Below are 15,494 nucleotides of genomic sequence, written 5' to 3'. Positions count from 1 at the left end.
ATCTGGTGTCCGGACTCCGACCACCCCCAGGAAGTCAGGCTCCAGATCTGCAACCTCGGCTGCCCGTGCCCCACTCCAGAAAAAGGGATAGGGGAGAGACTGAAGGGGTGGGGTTGGGGAGGGGGTAGCGGTGAAACTAGCTCTGAGGACCCAGTTCAACCAACTGAAAGGGATGGGGGAGGGAACAGGGAACCCAAAGGCCAGATGGCATTGTTTGGGCAGTGCCAGCTCTGGGAGCAGGGAAAGGAAGTTGCAAAGGCCAGAGCCGTAGAGGCCAATTTCCCTTCTTCACAGGCTAGGAGGCTGAGGCTCAGGTCCACCTGCTGTGCTAGACAGCAGTGGGCAAGGGGAAGGCCAGTGAAAAAGGCTGCCAAACTGTTGCAAGCCTTCTGACAGGGACATCTAGGGCCTTCCACCACTCCCAAGGGAGGAAAAGAGCCCCAACTGGGCAAGGCCAAGCGATTCCAGGGCCCGCAGCTAGTGATGCCTTAGCCATCTGTAAGGAGGCTGGGAGGGGGTAGTGATTTCATGGGAGAACCAGGGCTCAGCTGTCACTGCTAAGGCACCACCAGCAAACGTTGGTCCTTTTCTGCCTGGAACATTCCATCCCAGGGTTCTTCCAGCAAAGCAATGCCAGAGGGTCTCCCACTCTGCACACTTAAGCTGGCTTCCTCCAAGCAGAGCCTTTCTCTGTCCAAGTTTGCAGAGGCACATGAATCAATCCCCCCATAGCAGTGTGCCACCATTTTGTACCCCAAGTCTCAGCTTAGAGCTTACAGTTTAAACCAAAGAGTGAATAAAACACAGGCAAATCACGGAGGGCCAGATGACCCTAAGACTTTTATTTCCTTTTCAGTTTCCTCCCTTTCTTTCCCTTTACCCTCCCATCCCACCAACTAGGCTGATCCCTTAAGAGAGAACTAAATGCAAGAGGCCCCAGGACAGAGGACTTCTTGGAGGGCCTTCCCTTTGCCCACCCAACCTCCCACCCACCCACCCACCCGCCTACCCACTGGAAGGCCTGGCCTCTAACCAAAGGATCTTCAGGGTGAGGGCACAAAGGATACAGAAGAATGAGGGTTCTCCAAGACAGGACCAGACCATTCCCGGGAGCAATAATTCATCTGCTCTCCAAGCTACCATCCCACCCAACCTCAGCTTTCATAAAGAGGGAACCCTTTGCCCCCATTCTCTGGCCTTTGCACACTCAGTCCACCTTTTCCATATCCTTCCTGGCTTTTTGGTTCTCCACAATAATCTTGATCATGGACAGGAAAATGGGCACTGCCATGGGCAGGAAGAGGGGAATATAGATGGCAAACTTCTGGTCGTCAGGAAAGTAGAGGAGGTGAAGAAGGGAGGGATCAAAGAAGGCCTTTTCTGAGGACGTCACTGCCTCCCGGCTGGCACGGAAAGCAACCTCCAGGTTGCCAGCGGACAGTTCCAGCGCTGCCTCCTGGAATGCATCCATTGCCCGGTACACCTGGGCAGAAGACACCAATCAGTTCTGGGGCCTAAGGTAGGCCCAGGGAGGGGGAGAGATGGCGCTTTGGTGGCTTCATGCCACCGATGGACTGGGCCGCTTTGTGAAACACTTAAAAGCCACCTAAGCCACGAAGGGGAAGGGTGCTCCCATGAACTACTACGAGCTCTTCCAGGTATCACCAGGACTCACTGGGAAGCTACCAACGCCATGTGCACAGCAACGTGCAGACACTGCGTAATCATCATAGGACCCACAAGGTTAGAGGCTCCAATTCAATGGGTCCTTCCCCATCCTACATCTGACAAACTTCCACCCTGGGCTCTCCAATCCCTTGAGTCAGATGCCATCTGCTAAGCTGAAAGTCAGTCCCCGCTTTCCAGGACTCTCAACTCTACCACCGTGGCCCATATCCTCCTCCCTCCACCCTGCCACTCAGGAAAATGGTTACAAGTAGACCCTGTCATCACACACACACATGCGCGCACGCACCAAGAGGACCGCACTTACCGGAGTAAGTATTTCTCATTGCCACTCCCTCCACCACCATCCCCCTTTGAGGTTCACTCAACCCTTCTAAGTCACTTTGACCACATCCTTGTTCCTGTAGGCCACCCGTCTTCAAGCTATACTCTGTCCTTTCTCAAGGGATTCAACCCTGGTCCACAGTCACCATCTCCACCCCAAGCCCTGCACCCATACTTGGGGACTTTAATATACATGCTGATGTTCCCTCAGGCATCCAGGATCTTCAGTGCAGGAGAGATTAGAGAGACATCAAAGAAGGAGCAGGACAAAACCTTCAGAGATGCCCATAATTAGTGTGTGGGAGCAAAGGGGACTAAGCAGGGCTTAGGAAGCAACCTCACCTCCCCACATTCAGCATCCTTTCAATGTTGCTGCTCAGAGGGGTGCTCACACTTTAAACCGCGCCATCGTCCATAATGGTGCCAACACCACGGCCAACTCTAATTCCAATTCCCGACGATAACTCCCCATCCTTCCATCTCCCTCTGCTTCAATCCGCCTACGTCTCCCGTCCATCTTTATTTTGATCTTCAATGCCTTCATCCATCCCTGTCCTCCAAATTCACCCCCGTGCTTGGGTCTCCCTTCTCTCCCCTTAATGTCTTCCCCTAGAGACACCAGTTCAGCTGGGGACCATCCTCAATCACTGATGGCCACTGACAGGCGTCTCTTAAGGTTTTGTCCTGGACCCTCTTTTCTTGTGTCATTCAAGGGTCCCTGGTGATCTCCTCAGCTCGCATAGGTTCAATTATCATACCTATATGACGACTCCCAAGTTACCAATCCAGTACTAAGCTGCTCCCTTCATCTCTAGCCCTGCTCCACACTCTGTCCAGGGTGCTGCCATCCTCTTCCATAAACCCCATTCCCCCGACTTGGTCCTGTAGATTCTGTTCCTTCACCTCTTTCCCCGCCCCTCTGGGACCACCCTGCTCCTTCAGGCTCTCACCCATCACCCCTCTGCTAGACACTGTCACCACTTCCTCAGTGGCATCCTCCCCTCTCTGCCCCATGCATACCATTCCTCCATTTTGGAATGTGCAGAAGAAAAATCTGCAATGAACTGTTCCAACCTCTGACACTAGCGCTCTGGGCACAGACCCCAAGGAAGCCAGAGACAGCCGGTGACGGCTGCATCAGCCAAGAGGCCTAGGAAGACTTTGTGGTAGTGAAAACCTGGAAACCATGTGGATGCCTCAAAAACGTGGCACGTGAACGGGATGGAATGTTACTGCCCTGGGAGGAGGGAGGAGGGAGGAGGAAGAGGAGGAATAATGCTGGTAGCTGACATCTCTACAATGTTTCAAGGTTTACAAAGAACTTAACGCATTCTCTCCTTTGATCCTAACAATCCTATGACCAGGGGCTATTATTACTTCCATTTTACAGATGAGCAAACTGAGTTTGAGTGGGGTTCAGTCACTTGCCTGGAGCCCCGTCTTGCCCACGCTCCACTATGCTCACGGACTAGGAGAACGGAGAATTCAGAGAATCGGGGAGACCTGTACCACAGCTAGAGAGTGAAGTCAGTAGGACCTGGAGAACAGGAGCCCAGCCCACCCTGACCAACGCTGATGTCGGCTCATCTGGACAGGGCGATTGTGGGGGGAAGCAGCATACACAGCTGACTGATGTCAAGAACAAGAGTGCTGGCTCTGTAGTCTGGAGGCCTGGGTTCAAGTCCTACCTCCAGCATTTACCGATCTACTCTCGGGTGGTCACGTCCCCTCCCTGGGCCTGTTTCCTCCTCCGTTAAATGTAGGAGTTGGACTGGATGGCCTCTGAGGTCAGTTCGAACTCTACATCTAGGATCCTGCTCTTCTCAACTACCTGCTGTGGCTCCCTGTGGCCGCCGTGATAAAACACCAGCCTGGCACCCGAGGGCCTCCACCACCGCCTCTAAACTACCTTTGCAGCCTTACTCCCATAACACCCGCCCAAGTGCTCTACACTGCAGCCTGCCCAGAGCACCCCAATCTCACCTTCGTGCATCTGCACAAACCACACCCCCAGGCCTGGCCCGGCTTCCTCCTCCAGGCCTCGAAGAAGACTTCCTATATTTTTATTCGAGCCAGGGAGCGGCAGCCCAGCGGAGGACAGGCGCCAGTCCTTTCCTAGCCTTGCATCCCTGACACGCAGCACAGTGCTGGAGCCGCGGGAGTCTGGCAAACGCTCGCTGAGCAGTCAGACGGCAGGAGTGTTTGCCCGCACACACACACACACACCTCTGAGGCCACGTCGTCCTTGATAACAATGTTGCCGATCTTGTCCAGCAACTCGGCGAGGGAGGTCAGAGTAGTGATGACCGTAGCCAGGTTCTCCACGGCCCGGGCCCACACCAGCCTGTCCAGCTCCCAGTACCTCAGCCCTTCACTCGGAGGGCTTCCCAGAAGGAAGTTTTCTGGCATCTGAGGGTGGGGGACCCCAAACAGTAACCTGAAAAACAGGGGGAGGAGAGGAACAGGTAGGGTCAGGTGGCGGGTGAGAGCAAAACGCCCAGAGAGCTGGGCCCTGGTACATGAAGGGTCTGACCTTTGCTGAGGGCATTAAGGGAAGATGCAGTGGCTGCCAAAAGATTATAGACATGCCCAAATACCCCCAAGACCACACACCGCGTCCTCCACGAAGCACTGTCAGGCGCACGTGCCTCCCCCCAAGCAGTAAATGTTCCTTATCCCCACCCCCAGCCCTTTGGACCTTCCTTACGGCACGTGGCTCGTCCGCTTTGTGCCAGCTTTCTGTCTTGACTCATTTCAATAGACTACCCATGGTCCCCAAGGGCAAGCACCATGTCTAATGCATCTCGTGCACTCCCGCTCCCTGCAGGGGTCAGCCCTACAATACATACCATGGGTGCTCAGCAGTTGTTTGCTAAACCTGAAGCAGAAAGGGAGGGTGGTGGACTGGCCAGCCAGGAGGATAGGGCCTCTGTGGCACTTAGATGTGGACAAGCTGCTAAGCCCTCAGCACGGGAGGAAGCGCGCTCTGGTTCTAATGCTGCCCCTGACGTACATTAGAAGAGGCTGATCCCCCGCAGCAGCTGCGTACACCAGTGACCTCCCAGAGCCCAGAGCCCACCTTTATCCCCAGCCCTTCCTGAAGCCAGCCCCTATTTCTTGGTTAGCACTGCTCTTCCAAGAAAAAGGAAGGACTCTTATCTTTAGAGAGCTTTCTGGTGAGATCAGAAGCCAAAGGGTACCACAAATTGCCTTCTGACACCGAGCCTGCCCCTCACCTCGCGCTCTCAGAGGTCTGAGCATAAAACGCTCCCCACAGGGTGACAGGTAGAAGCATCAGAACTGTAAGAGCTGATGTCTGTCCCCCACCCCCTTCTACCACCCAGGACTGGGGGCACCAGGGCCCTCACCGCATCTGGGACAGGAACACCTCCATCACCGGGACCATGTCCACATTGACCTTCACAGGGTACCTCGTGGTATTGTAGGCACTGGGGTCGACGTTGTACACCTGGAGAGAGGAAGTCAAGGTCACCCCACGCTGGCAGAACTCATGCTAGGACACTAGGGGCGATGACAACAATGACCAATCTGGGGTCTCAGAGAAGAGATGGGGAAAGATGCCCCCGCTTTGGCTGGAGAGGCCTGGGGGGCGGCAACTGCAGGTGCAGAATGTGCCCGGGCCGTCAGATATGGCTGACATAGCCCCCAAGGTGCTCAAAGGCCCCTCTTTGTCACAAGGGAAGGCGCACCACGGGCAAGGGGTAGGTCCTGAATGATGGCAAACGACAAAAAAGCATCGACAAAACATTCACAAAGAAGAAAAAGACGGCAGCCCTGTGCTCCAAGCCCTGCCCCCAGGGAGGCCCCACGCCAAGGAAAGCCCCAGACAAAGCCCGTGGCCAGGGAAGCCGCGGGCAGGACACTCCTCCCGCTCCCAGGGAGCAGGGGAAGGATCCCTTACCATGATGCCACCCCAACGGGGGCTATGGAAAGCATTGGTGGTCACTCGGGCCCCATCCTTGTCCTGGATATACAGCGGGGAGTGGGCACGCTCAGGCACATACAGGAGGAAGTTGATCACTGGGTAGAGGGAGGCAGCTCTGGATCCTGGAGCAGAAAGTGGCCAAGGAGGACACCCGAGGCTGCTCTGAGCCGCGCCCCGTGCTGCGGCCCCAGAAACCGCTGTTGTCCCCGAGTGCCCCTCACTATGCAATCTCAGCTCTCCCACCAACTCTTCCAGGATGAAGCTGAAGCTTCCCTGGCCCTGCCTTGGCTGGGCTTGTGACCCCACAGCCAGCACCTCACGAGCATAAACACTCACATGGCCCCAGGCTCTGAAACCCCCAGTCCCTCCAAGATTCATTTCTTTCCCACTCCCCTCCTCCCGATGGGCCTGCACAGAGGGTGCACCTGAAGTCACAAACACCTCAACATAAAGGAGTTATCAGATGCTTTCCTGCGGAGGGAAATGGTGACCACAAGCTTTGTGGACCCGGGGGCACAACGTTCGAATTCTGCCCAAGCTGCTTAGCAGCTATCTCCCTCAGCTTCTTCCTCTCTGCCCAGTTTTCCTCTATGACCACTCCTCCAAGCCCCCTGCTAAGGTGTGAAAGGTGTGATCCATGGGTCTCCCTGCTGCTCCTAGACTGGGGTCCCCTCTCTCATGCCTGCTGCCCCGTGTTCTCTCGTGGCTCTGGATCCCACTCTCTAATCTAGACCAGAGTCCCACCTTGGCAGAGATCAGACCCGGGCACCACTTCTTACAACATGCCTCAATGGTGGGGGATGATGGCTTTGGGGGATCCATCGTCATCTCTGTCCAGGAGACACCCAGGCCTCATCTCCGGCCGTCCTGAGGCCCGAGGCGGCACCCTCACCTGCCCACTGCAGACTCACTCATCCAGAGCAGAAGCCCCTGTCATCCCCCCAAGCCCACCTGTCATCTGCATTTCTCATTTCTGTCCCCACCCCAGGTCCACAAGCTCAGTCATTCTCAACTCCTCATATCCCTCGACCCTGTCAACCAATCGCTCGCCAGATCGCGGCCCCTCTGAAATATCCACATCGTCCTTTCTGCTCATCCCAGAACCCAGCCCAGCCCAGCTCTCCCATCTGATCCTAATGGGCCTCCTTACATCAAGCCCCTCCTTCCACTTGCATCCTCCTCCACACAGCTCCAGAGTAACATTCCTAAAGCACCCCTCTGACCCAGTCACACCCTGCTCAAGAAACTCTGCCTCTGGGCTAACATCCAAGCCGCCCTGCCTTCACAACCTGGCTCAAGCCTACCTTTCTAGGGCTCTACATTACTCCTCTTCACACACTCTGGTTCAGCCAAGCTAGCCTTCCTGCTCTTCCTCACACACAACCCTCTATCTCCCATCGCCACACTTTTGCACAGGTAGTGTCCTATGCCAGGAATCCAGTCCCCTTTGCTTGAAGAATCCCTCGTTTTCCTCAAAGAATAGCTCGAATACCTCCTCCCACAGAGGGCCCTGCTTGATTCCCCACCTCTACCCCCCACGTTGCTGCTGCTTTCCCAGCAAGATTCCCTTATGTTTATTTTGTACTGACTTAGTAGCATACACGTTATCTCCCCCCACAGAATGTTAGTTCTTTGAGGACAGGGAGCATTTCATTTTCATTTCTATATGGTGGAGATGGGGAGCCTAAAACAGTCTGCACATGGCAGGGACCCATGTGACTGATGAGAGTGACAGCCTGGGAATACTACCTCCTCCCTACGCCAGGCCGAACAGGGACCTGACCCTCAGCCCCCCAGCAGCCTTCAGAATCACCCCTCCATCCCTTTCCCCATCATCAAGCACGCACACGCATACCAACACAGAGAGGCTACTTTGTAAGCCCCTCCTTCGCCATCACCACACACACATGAGTACACACACACACATGCACATTCACATTTGCACACGTGAGCACTCGCGTGCACACGCGCGCACATACACACACACACACGGTCTCCCTCCTTCCCCATCACCCCCACCCCCATGGAGGGTTTGTTTACCCAAACGGGCCTCCACAGGGTTGATGACGTGAGGGAGGCTGTGAGCAGCCAGCGTGTAGCTGGAAGTGGCCGCGTCAAAGCGGGGAGTCACACCAAGCATGGCGTAGTACAGGACCTGGGGGAAGCAGAGGGGCCAGCTGGTTAACAAGGACGACCACCATCTCCCCTGAAGGAAGCCTCAGCTGGCCAGCCCCTTCCCCAGTGCTCCTCACCTGAGAGTCCATGGAGAAATTGCCGATGGCACTGAGCAGAGACATGAAGGGCTGCACGTAATTCTCCACTGCCCCCTCTATGTCCCAGTGGACTTCATGGGACTTGGGATCAGGGTTCAATAAACTGAAGGTGATCTCGTAGCCTACAGAAGAAGAGGAGTCAGGGAGGTCACGAAACCCCAGGACTGGGCAAAAGGAACCAAGAGAGGGAGGAGGCAGATGGGATCCCGACTTCTCCCAAAGGAAGAGGCCTTGTCTCCATCAGCACCGGGAGAGCTCAACATTAATCAGGGACCCCACAGCACCTACATCCCTTCCCGTTCTGAGATTCTGTGATGCCCATTCCACCACGGGCACAAAGCCAGGACCCTCTGGACCTCTGTTTTGCCTGCCCTGCCTCACTCACGGGCAGCCTGGCAAGAAAGGACCTCCCTCAGTCACCTACCCAGGCTAGACTTGAGGGGCCGCCTCTTGTCCAAGTTCAGTTTGTCCTCTGGAAGGCGGTCACCCAGGGCAGAAGCGAGCACCTCTTCCGTCAGCGACATGGCCTGGGCCACCTGCAGTATCTTCTGGCCAATCACTGTCAAGGCCTGCCGACCGTGGGCTCCCCGAACAAACGCCGTCCTCTTGGGCCCGATGTAACTCATCTTGTCCTGAGGGAAAGAGAGATGGCAGAAGGTGTGGCGGTGACTCCGGAACAGGGGCATCACCCCCCACCCGCATGACATGCTGGTACATGGAAATGACCCCTATGAAAGAGACTTCCATGGGATGTAAAAGACTTCCCAAGAGGAAACGGCAAAGCTTCCAGGGCTCTTTACCTGGGGGAGCAGTGAGGATTTCTCAGGGATCACAAATATGTTGAGTGAGCCCAACGAATCCTCCTTTGGTAAAGGCAACGCGGCTTCGGCCTCTAAGGAAAAGAGCAGCCAGGTGGGCAAGAAGCCTAATGCCCCAGCCCCTCCCTTCCAGAAGGCACCGCAACACCCCCAGACCCAGGGGCATCCTCCAGGTCAGAGCCCAGCGTCCAGTGGGGCCCCTGGAAAAGCTGCTGCCCTTGAGGGGAATCCTCTGTGGCCCCTCCCTGCCCTTCTCCCTGGAGGGCGCAGAAAAGGAAAGTGAAGAAAGGCACAGGTCCCTGTGGGGCTCCCCTCCTCCTACCTTGAACAGTGTCCTTTTTCAAGGCATTCTCCTCAGAGGACCCCGCCATCCGATAGGCCTGCTGGAAGCGGCTTTTGAGCCTCATTTTGCCTGAGGGAAAAGGAAGTGTAGGCTCCGGGGCTGGCCCTCAGAACAGGCACCTAAACTCTGTAAGCTCATCCCAGACATACCCGAGGGGCAAAAAATGCCCAGAAGCTTCGGCCCTCACCTTGGCCATTTGCTCCTTACTCACTTGTCTCCAAACCTGCCTGCATTTCCCCAGCTCCCCATCGCTGTCCACATGTCCTTCTGACTTAGAATGCCCTACCCCCCTACCCTTCATAAATCAGGGAGGCCCCAACTACATCCCCTACCCCCTTCCCAGCTCTCCCCTCTCTGTACCTTCCCTATTCTGAGTACTTATCACACGTGTCCTGACATACTCATGCGTCCTCTCTGATCTGTACATGGCATCAGTATGCTAGAGTCAAGTTTTAGTATGTCCGACTGTGGCCTATCAGACCAATGAGCTCTGATCTGTATTACTAGACTGAAAGCGTCATATGGTCCTTCCCCACCTTGGCCTTCCTTCTCTTCCTCCTCCCCCAGCACAGAGATGGGCTCAGCTCTTCTTGGCCCAGATCCCGTATCCCCCACTGCTTCCTATGGTCACTCTGCCTGGCACTCAGGCCCACCCAGGGAGGAGGCAGTGCCTCAGAGGGGCTGGGGGAAGGTGGAATGAGATGCTCCAACAGCGTTAAATCAAGCCCTCCCCCACAAGGGTCCAAACCAGTTCAGTGTTGTCTTCTCCTTATTCCTGAGGGACAGAACGTTCCTGAAAAGGCAGAGGGCTGCCTGCCAAGGAAGGGCTGAGTGAGGTGGAAGGCCTAATTCCCTTAGCCTTCCCTCGGGAGAGGCCAGAGGTAGCTCCCCATGACACGTCCAGCTTTGGCATGCACTGGGCATGGCCCCATCCCACAGCACTGCCTTGTCCACTCTAGGCCTGCAGGTGAACCCCAGGCCCATTTCCCCTACCCATTATCCTGCTCTCAGGCGTCCCTCCCTCTACGGTCTCTTGGTGAATGTTCAAGGACAAATTCATTCCCACAACAGTCTAAGCCTAACAGAGTAAGAAAGGGGCATCCGCTGTGAAATTCAATTCAACTAAACTCGGCATTTATTAAATACCTACAGTGTACAGAAAAACAGGAGGGAGTAAGGGAGGAGATGGGGAGACTGACCAAGTTCAGATGAAATACAAAAAGTCTTTGTGGAACTTGTGATCGAGCTGTTGAGAAAAAACGACTCTCAAGTGTAATGCCTGAGCGTATTACACAGCAGAACATACTTATCTGAAAACTGGATTTAGAATCAGAGGACCTGATTCTGCCACTGACATGCTGAGTGACCTCAGGCCAGTCACCTCATCTCTCTGGGCCTCAGTTTCCCATTTCTACATTGGCCTAGATGATCTACCTCTCGAGTCCCTTCTGGCTTCAAGTCGTGCTCTGCTGATCCCGGGGCCCGGCCACTGCTCCTTTTACACAGACCACCACCAACCCCGAGCCTCGAGAAGTAGCGTGCCTCGCTCTTGGCAAGGACATTCCCTCCTTCCTGGGGGATTTTCCTGGCTAGTTTGGCACCAGAAGGGGATGTGGATAATTCAACAAACCAGAGAATCCAAACAGCATCTGTAATTCAGCTGGGGTTCTCTCTACCACCATCACTCCTGTTCAGCCCTGATCTCCCAACCCAGTTCAAAGGTCAAGGAGCCTGGGCTGCTGTGGATAATGGGCAGTTTCTGGACAGAGCCTTAAAAATACTTAAAAAGTGCCTTTCTGTCAGGCTTCCACCTGCCCAATAGCCATACAGTAAGCATGCTACTTGGAAACATCCATATGCTATTCTTTATATCGGGGACCATAAGGATGATGATGTCAGTGCCAACATGGTGCCAACCCTCCTTCACGTCTGTGAAAATCCAGAGAGACAAGTGGTGTGGAGTGCTTTACAAACCTTAACACGGCAGACCAACATCAGCTATCTCCATTACCATGATGTGTGGTGGAAAGACTGAAGCACCCCCTTGAATTTCCAGACTATTCCTATTTTCAAAATATTCGGCCGAGATCCTCGAACCCAGCTCTCCTGTTCCCACTCCCACCTGAGGCATCTCTGGACTGCGAGCATGCGAACCAGCAGCGGGCCCTGGCTGCTCCTGGAAACTCTGCTTTTGGGGCTGGGGGCTGGCTTTGGCAGCAGGCTCTGTTCCTGAGGCCTCCCAGGAGGCTTCAGCTATGTCTCCAATTCAATTTAACCACCACTGATCAGAGGGCTTCTAGCCACACAAACAGTGCCTGGCCTTGAAGATGCCACAAGCATTGAGTAAGCACCTGCTGTATGCCAAACACTAGGCTGGGGCTGGGGCTACTAACTGTCCTCCAGGTGGAGACAACATGTACACATAGAAAGATTTCATACAAGAGAGCATTTAGGGAGGAGGTGCTAGCAGCTGGGGGCCAGGGAGAATTCGGAATGGGCTTCGTGCCATGCAGGGCGCAGAATAAAGGCTTGTTAATCTGTGGGAGGCAGAGGCTGGAGCAGAGGCTTGAGGAAAAGAGCCCGTGTAAAGGTAGAGCTGAGGAGGCAGGACAAAGAAAGCCTGGGGAATGGGCAAATGACCATCATCTAGAGCGCAGCTGATGGGCCAGTCTGAGGAAAATGTGAGAATGGATAAAGAGGAACGCCGTGAAATAAGACAGGGGGAGCCAGGCTGTGAGGACTTTAAAGGCCAGCGTGAGGATCTCATCCTACTTTATCTAGAGGCACTAGGGAGCCACTGAAGATTTTTGAGCTGACGAGTTACCCGGTCAGAGCTACGTTTCAGGAACAGAAGCAAAGAGATTGATGTGGAAGGCGGTCATCTTAGGGAGGGGCACTGGCAATACTGACAACTACCATACTTAACAAGGCAGAAAGAACAGGGCAGAGAGGACAGAGTCAGAAGACGCAGAGTCAGGAAGATAGGAGCTACAGTCCCACCTCCCGGTACTTACAACTGTGTGACCCTGGGCAAGTCACTTCATCACTGAGCCTCAGTTTCCTTAAATGTAAAATAGGAATAACAATACTTGCAGTACCCACCTCACAGGCTTGCTGGGGGGATCAAATGAGATCGCATACTTCCTCATTGTGTAAATGTGTAAGTACAGTAGAAATGTGAGCTATCATCATGCTTGCTAAGGGGTAAACTCCCGCTCCCCCACGGAGGCTGAGAAAATCCATCTCTAGGCTTTTGGTGAACTATTTTTAAAACTATAAATTTAACCTCCAAACAAATACACAAAAAATGGGGGGGGGGGATAAATGAGACCATAAATTAATTTGTGGTGCTTTTAAAAGCACCTATCAACTTTACCATGGTAATACCAAAATCACCCTTAATGAGATTTACAGGACACCCAGACTGCAGGGCATTGTGCCTTGCCCAATTCCTTCCCAAACTCCCAAAAGTCTGTCAGGGTACCCCCCTGCCCATCCCTAGGAGCTAGAGGGAGGCAGAGACAGGCAGATGGGGGTGGAGGAGACTCACATTTCAATGGGATATCGCGCTCATTGACAATTGTGAAGGGCAGTTTTTGCTGATCCACTATGGGCAGAGACCCCTGGACAAACACCACAGACACCGGAACTCTGAGCCGGAGCTAAAAGGAAAGAGGAGATTAGGGGCCCCCAGCAGAATCCTCCAGCACCACAACATAAAGCCCCGAGTTTTTGTTGCCCCTTGTCCCTCCCCCCCCAAAGGCCTCACCAGCAAAGAGTCCAGCTCGCTGATCTGGGAATAAGGCAAGGCCGCCCGGTAGGTCTCGGTCGTCTTCCACCACAGGGGCAGCCCCAGCATGACGGCCATGGTGGCAAAGCAGAGGGCGGCATGCTTGCCTCGGATCTTCTCTGGGGGAAGCGGTGAGATAAGGAAGGAGTCAGCCAGAAAACCCTCCATGGAAGAAGTGGGGAAGGAAAGCCCACTAACCTGGACAGCCCAACAGTCAATGCTCCCTATGGGCCAGCCAGTGTGGCCTGAAGTCTGGGCACTGCCCACGCTGCCACCCCTTCAGCTCCAAGTGGGGAGGGGAGGGGTCTCTAACCCTCCTCCTGCTCACACACTAAGGGGGGTGGGGAGTTCTCAAGTCCTGCCCCCACACACAGAAGGGAACCTCCAGTCCAGGAGCTCTTAACCTGGGGTCTTGATTTTTTTTTCTTTCTTACTACTTTGACAGCTTTATTTCAATGTATCTGGTTTCCATGATAATCTTATTTTATGCATTTAAAAACTTCATGCTGAGAATGTGTCTCACACTAGGGGAGCCTAAAGTGATGCACACACGTGCACGTACACACACATTCTAAGGGGAGCCTCTCCTCCAGTGCCTCTTTAATTTTTTTTCTTCTTAATATTGATAATCATATTTCAATACACATGGTTTCTCTGGCGATGCTATGTAACATTCTGTGCATTTATGTTATGCCACACACTCTGCGGAGCCTACGGACACGCACACAAATGCAGGTACACAGGTTGTAAGCGGATCCTTGGGCCCCGCACACCAACACACAATACCCACGCAGATACACGCCTGCTCGCGCGTAAGCACACAAACCCAAGGGCGCACGCACATCAAGCACACCAACACACGCGCGTGCACGTACACCCAGGCACATAAGCACACAAACACGCCACACCCACGCGGGATGCACATAAGCACACAACCACAGGCGCGTGCACATATGCACCCACACGCACACACACACCGCGCGTGCCCATACACACACCCAAGCCCACAAACGCACCCTTCTTGGGGCCTCAGTTTTTCCCTCCCTCGGCGGAGGCCCCGCCCGGCTCGGACCCCCGCCGGTCCCCCCACACCTGGGTCCAAGATCAGCGCTGGCAGCGCCTGGTTCCGTTCTCGGTCTCCTCGCTCCAGCCGAGGACGTTCCACTCGAGCTCGCTCCCCCAGCATCCTTCCTTCCGCCATCCTTCCTTGCCGCAGAGTACAGGGCGGGGCTACGCCCGCGTCCTCCAATCAGAGCTCAGCGTGCCGCTCATCCGGACGGGGCGGAGCCAAGGTTTGGTCGCGGCCAATCCCAGGGCGGTATCCCCTAGCAACTCGCCTGGGCCCGCCTCCTGAGAGCAGACTGCCGGTCACTACGGGCCGCGGCGACAGACTGAAGAGCTTGGGGCGCATGAGCCAAGGAAATGCGATGTGTAGCCGAATGCACCTGCTCTAGCGGCTCCTGGTCTAGACCCGTCGGGAGACGCCCTGGAGGGGCGTGGCACAGACCTTCCAGACGTCATCTCGAAAGGATCGTGCAGAAGCTCCGACGTACAGACCTCAGAGGTCGTCTGATGCTACCCAAATCAAATCAACAAGCGTTTATTATTAATCACTGGGGATGCAGAGAAAGGCAGAAACAGACCCTGCCCTCAGGGAGCTTACAGTCTAAGGCGGCATCCCTGAACTAGATTGCCCAGGCAGCTGTGGCGCTATTAGACAGCTTTCATGGCTAGGAAGTTCTCCCTGACATCAAGCCTCAGTTTACTTCCTTTGCATTTTCCATCTCTTGCTTCCAGTTCTTAGGATCATAGTTTTAGAGCTGCAAGGAACCTTGGAGGTCATCCTGTCCAACCCACTCATGTTACTGATGAGAAAACTGAGGCCTAGAGGAGTTAAATGACTTGCTTAAGGTCATATGGCAGTTCAACCCTCTCCCATTTTACAGATGAGAAAACTGAGGCTCAGAGGAGCTAAATGAGTTTAGAATGTGTCTGTGATGGGATTTGAGTGGACTACAAGTCCAGTACCCTTTCCAACACATAGCCGGCTTCTCAATTGTGCCTTTTAAGGGATAAGAAGCGCTTTCTCCTTTCAAGTACTTGAAGACTGGATATTATTGTCTTCCCTGAATCTTCTGTTCTCCAGGCTAAAAAACTCCCAGTTCCTTCAACTAATCCCAACTAATCCTCACATGGCACGGACTTCACCGCCCTAACTGACATCTGGCCAACTTATCAATACCATCCTAACATGTACTCCAGAGATATTATGACCCATATATGACCAACATTATCACCTCTCTATTTTGGATAG

General features: G+C 54.3%; 1 protein-coding gene across 1 annotated transcript; it reads right to left on the bottom strand.

Moving 5' to 3' along the window:
• Window positions 1-1,006: 1,006 nt before the first annotated feature.
• Window positions 1,007-14,392, bottom strand: PIGS (phosphatidylinositol glycan anchor biosynthesis class S). Its single transcript, XM_027862047.1, has 12 exons — window positions 14,273-14,392; window positions 13,160-13,299; window positions 12,941-13,052; window positions 9,370-9,459; window positions 9,030-9,121; window positions 8,654-8,861; window positions 8,209-8,351; window positions 7,997-8,111; window positions 5,933-6,078; window positions 5,379-5,479; window positions 4,237-4,447; window positions 1,007-1,483 (listed from the first exon to the last, which is right to left on the bottom strand). Exons 1-12 carry the CDS (start codon window positions 14,379-14,381, stop codon window positions 1,208-1,210), a joined length of 1,743 nt encoding a protein of 580 aa, XP_027717848.1. The 5' UTR covers window positions 14,382-14,392; the 3' UTR covers window positions 1,007-1,207.
• Between the last annotated feature and the right edge of the window lie 1,102 nt (window positions 14,393-15,494).

This window comes from Vombatus ursinus, unplaced genomic scaffold, assembly GCF_900497805.2.
Source record: "Vombatus ursinus unplaced genomic scaffold, bare-nosed wombat genome assembly UNPS02014768.1, whole genome shotgun sequence".
NCBI lineage: Eukaryota > Metazoa > Chordata > Mammalia > Diprotodontia > Vombatidae > Vombatus > Vombatus ursinus.
The sequence above is the reverse complement of the archived record's forward strand: the minus strand, read 5'-3'. Positions and strand labels throughout refer to the sequence as shown.

What these genes read in the sequence shown, in the direction of transcription:
- PIGS (XM_027862047.1), bottom strand. Translation starts at nt 14,381, where the DNA reads ATGGCGGAAGGAAGGATGCTGGGGGAGCGAGCTCGAGTGGAACGTCCT. An exon ending in GAAAAAGGACACTGTTCAAG is followed by an intron (nt 9,122 to 9,369) that starts GTAGGAGGAGGG and finishes TCTTTTCCTTAG; the next exon opens with AGGCCGAAGCCGCGTTGCCT. An exon ending in AATCCTCACTGCTCCCCCAG is followed by an intron (nt 8,862 to 9,029) that starts GTAAAGAGCCCT and finishes TCTTTCCCTCAG; the next exon opens with GACAAGATGAGTTACATCGG.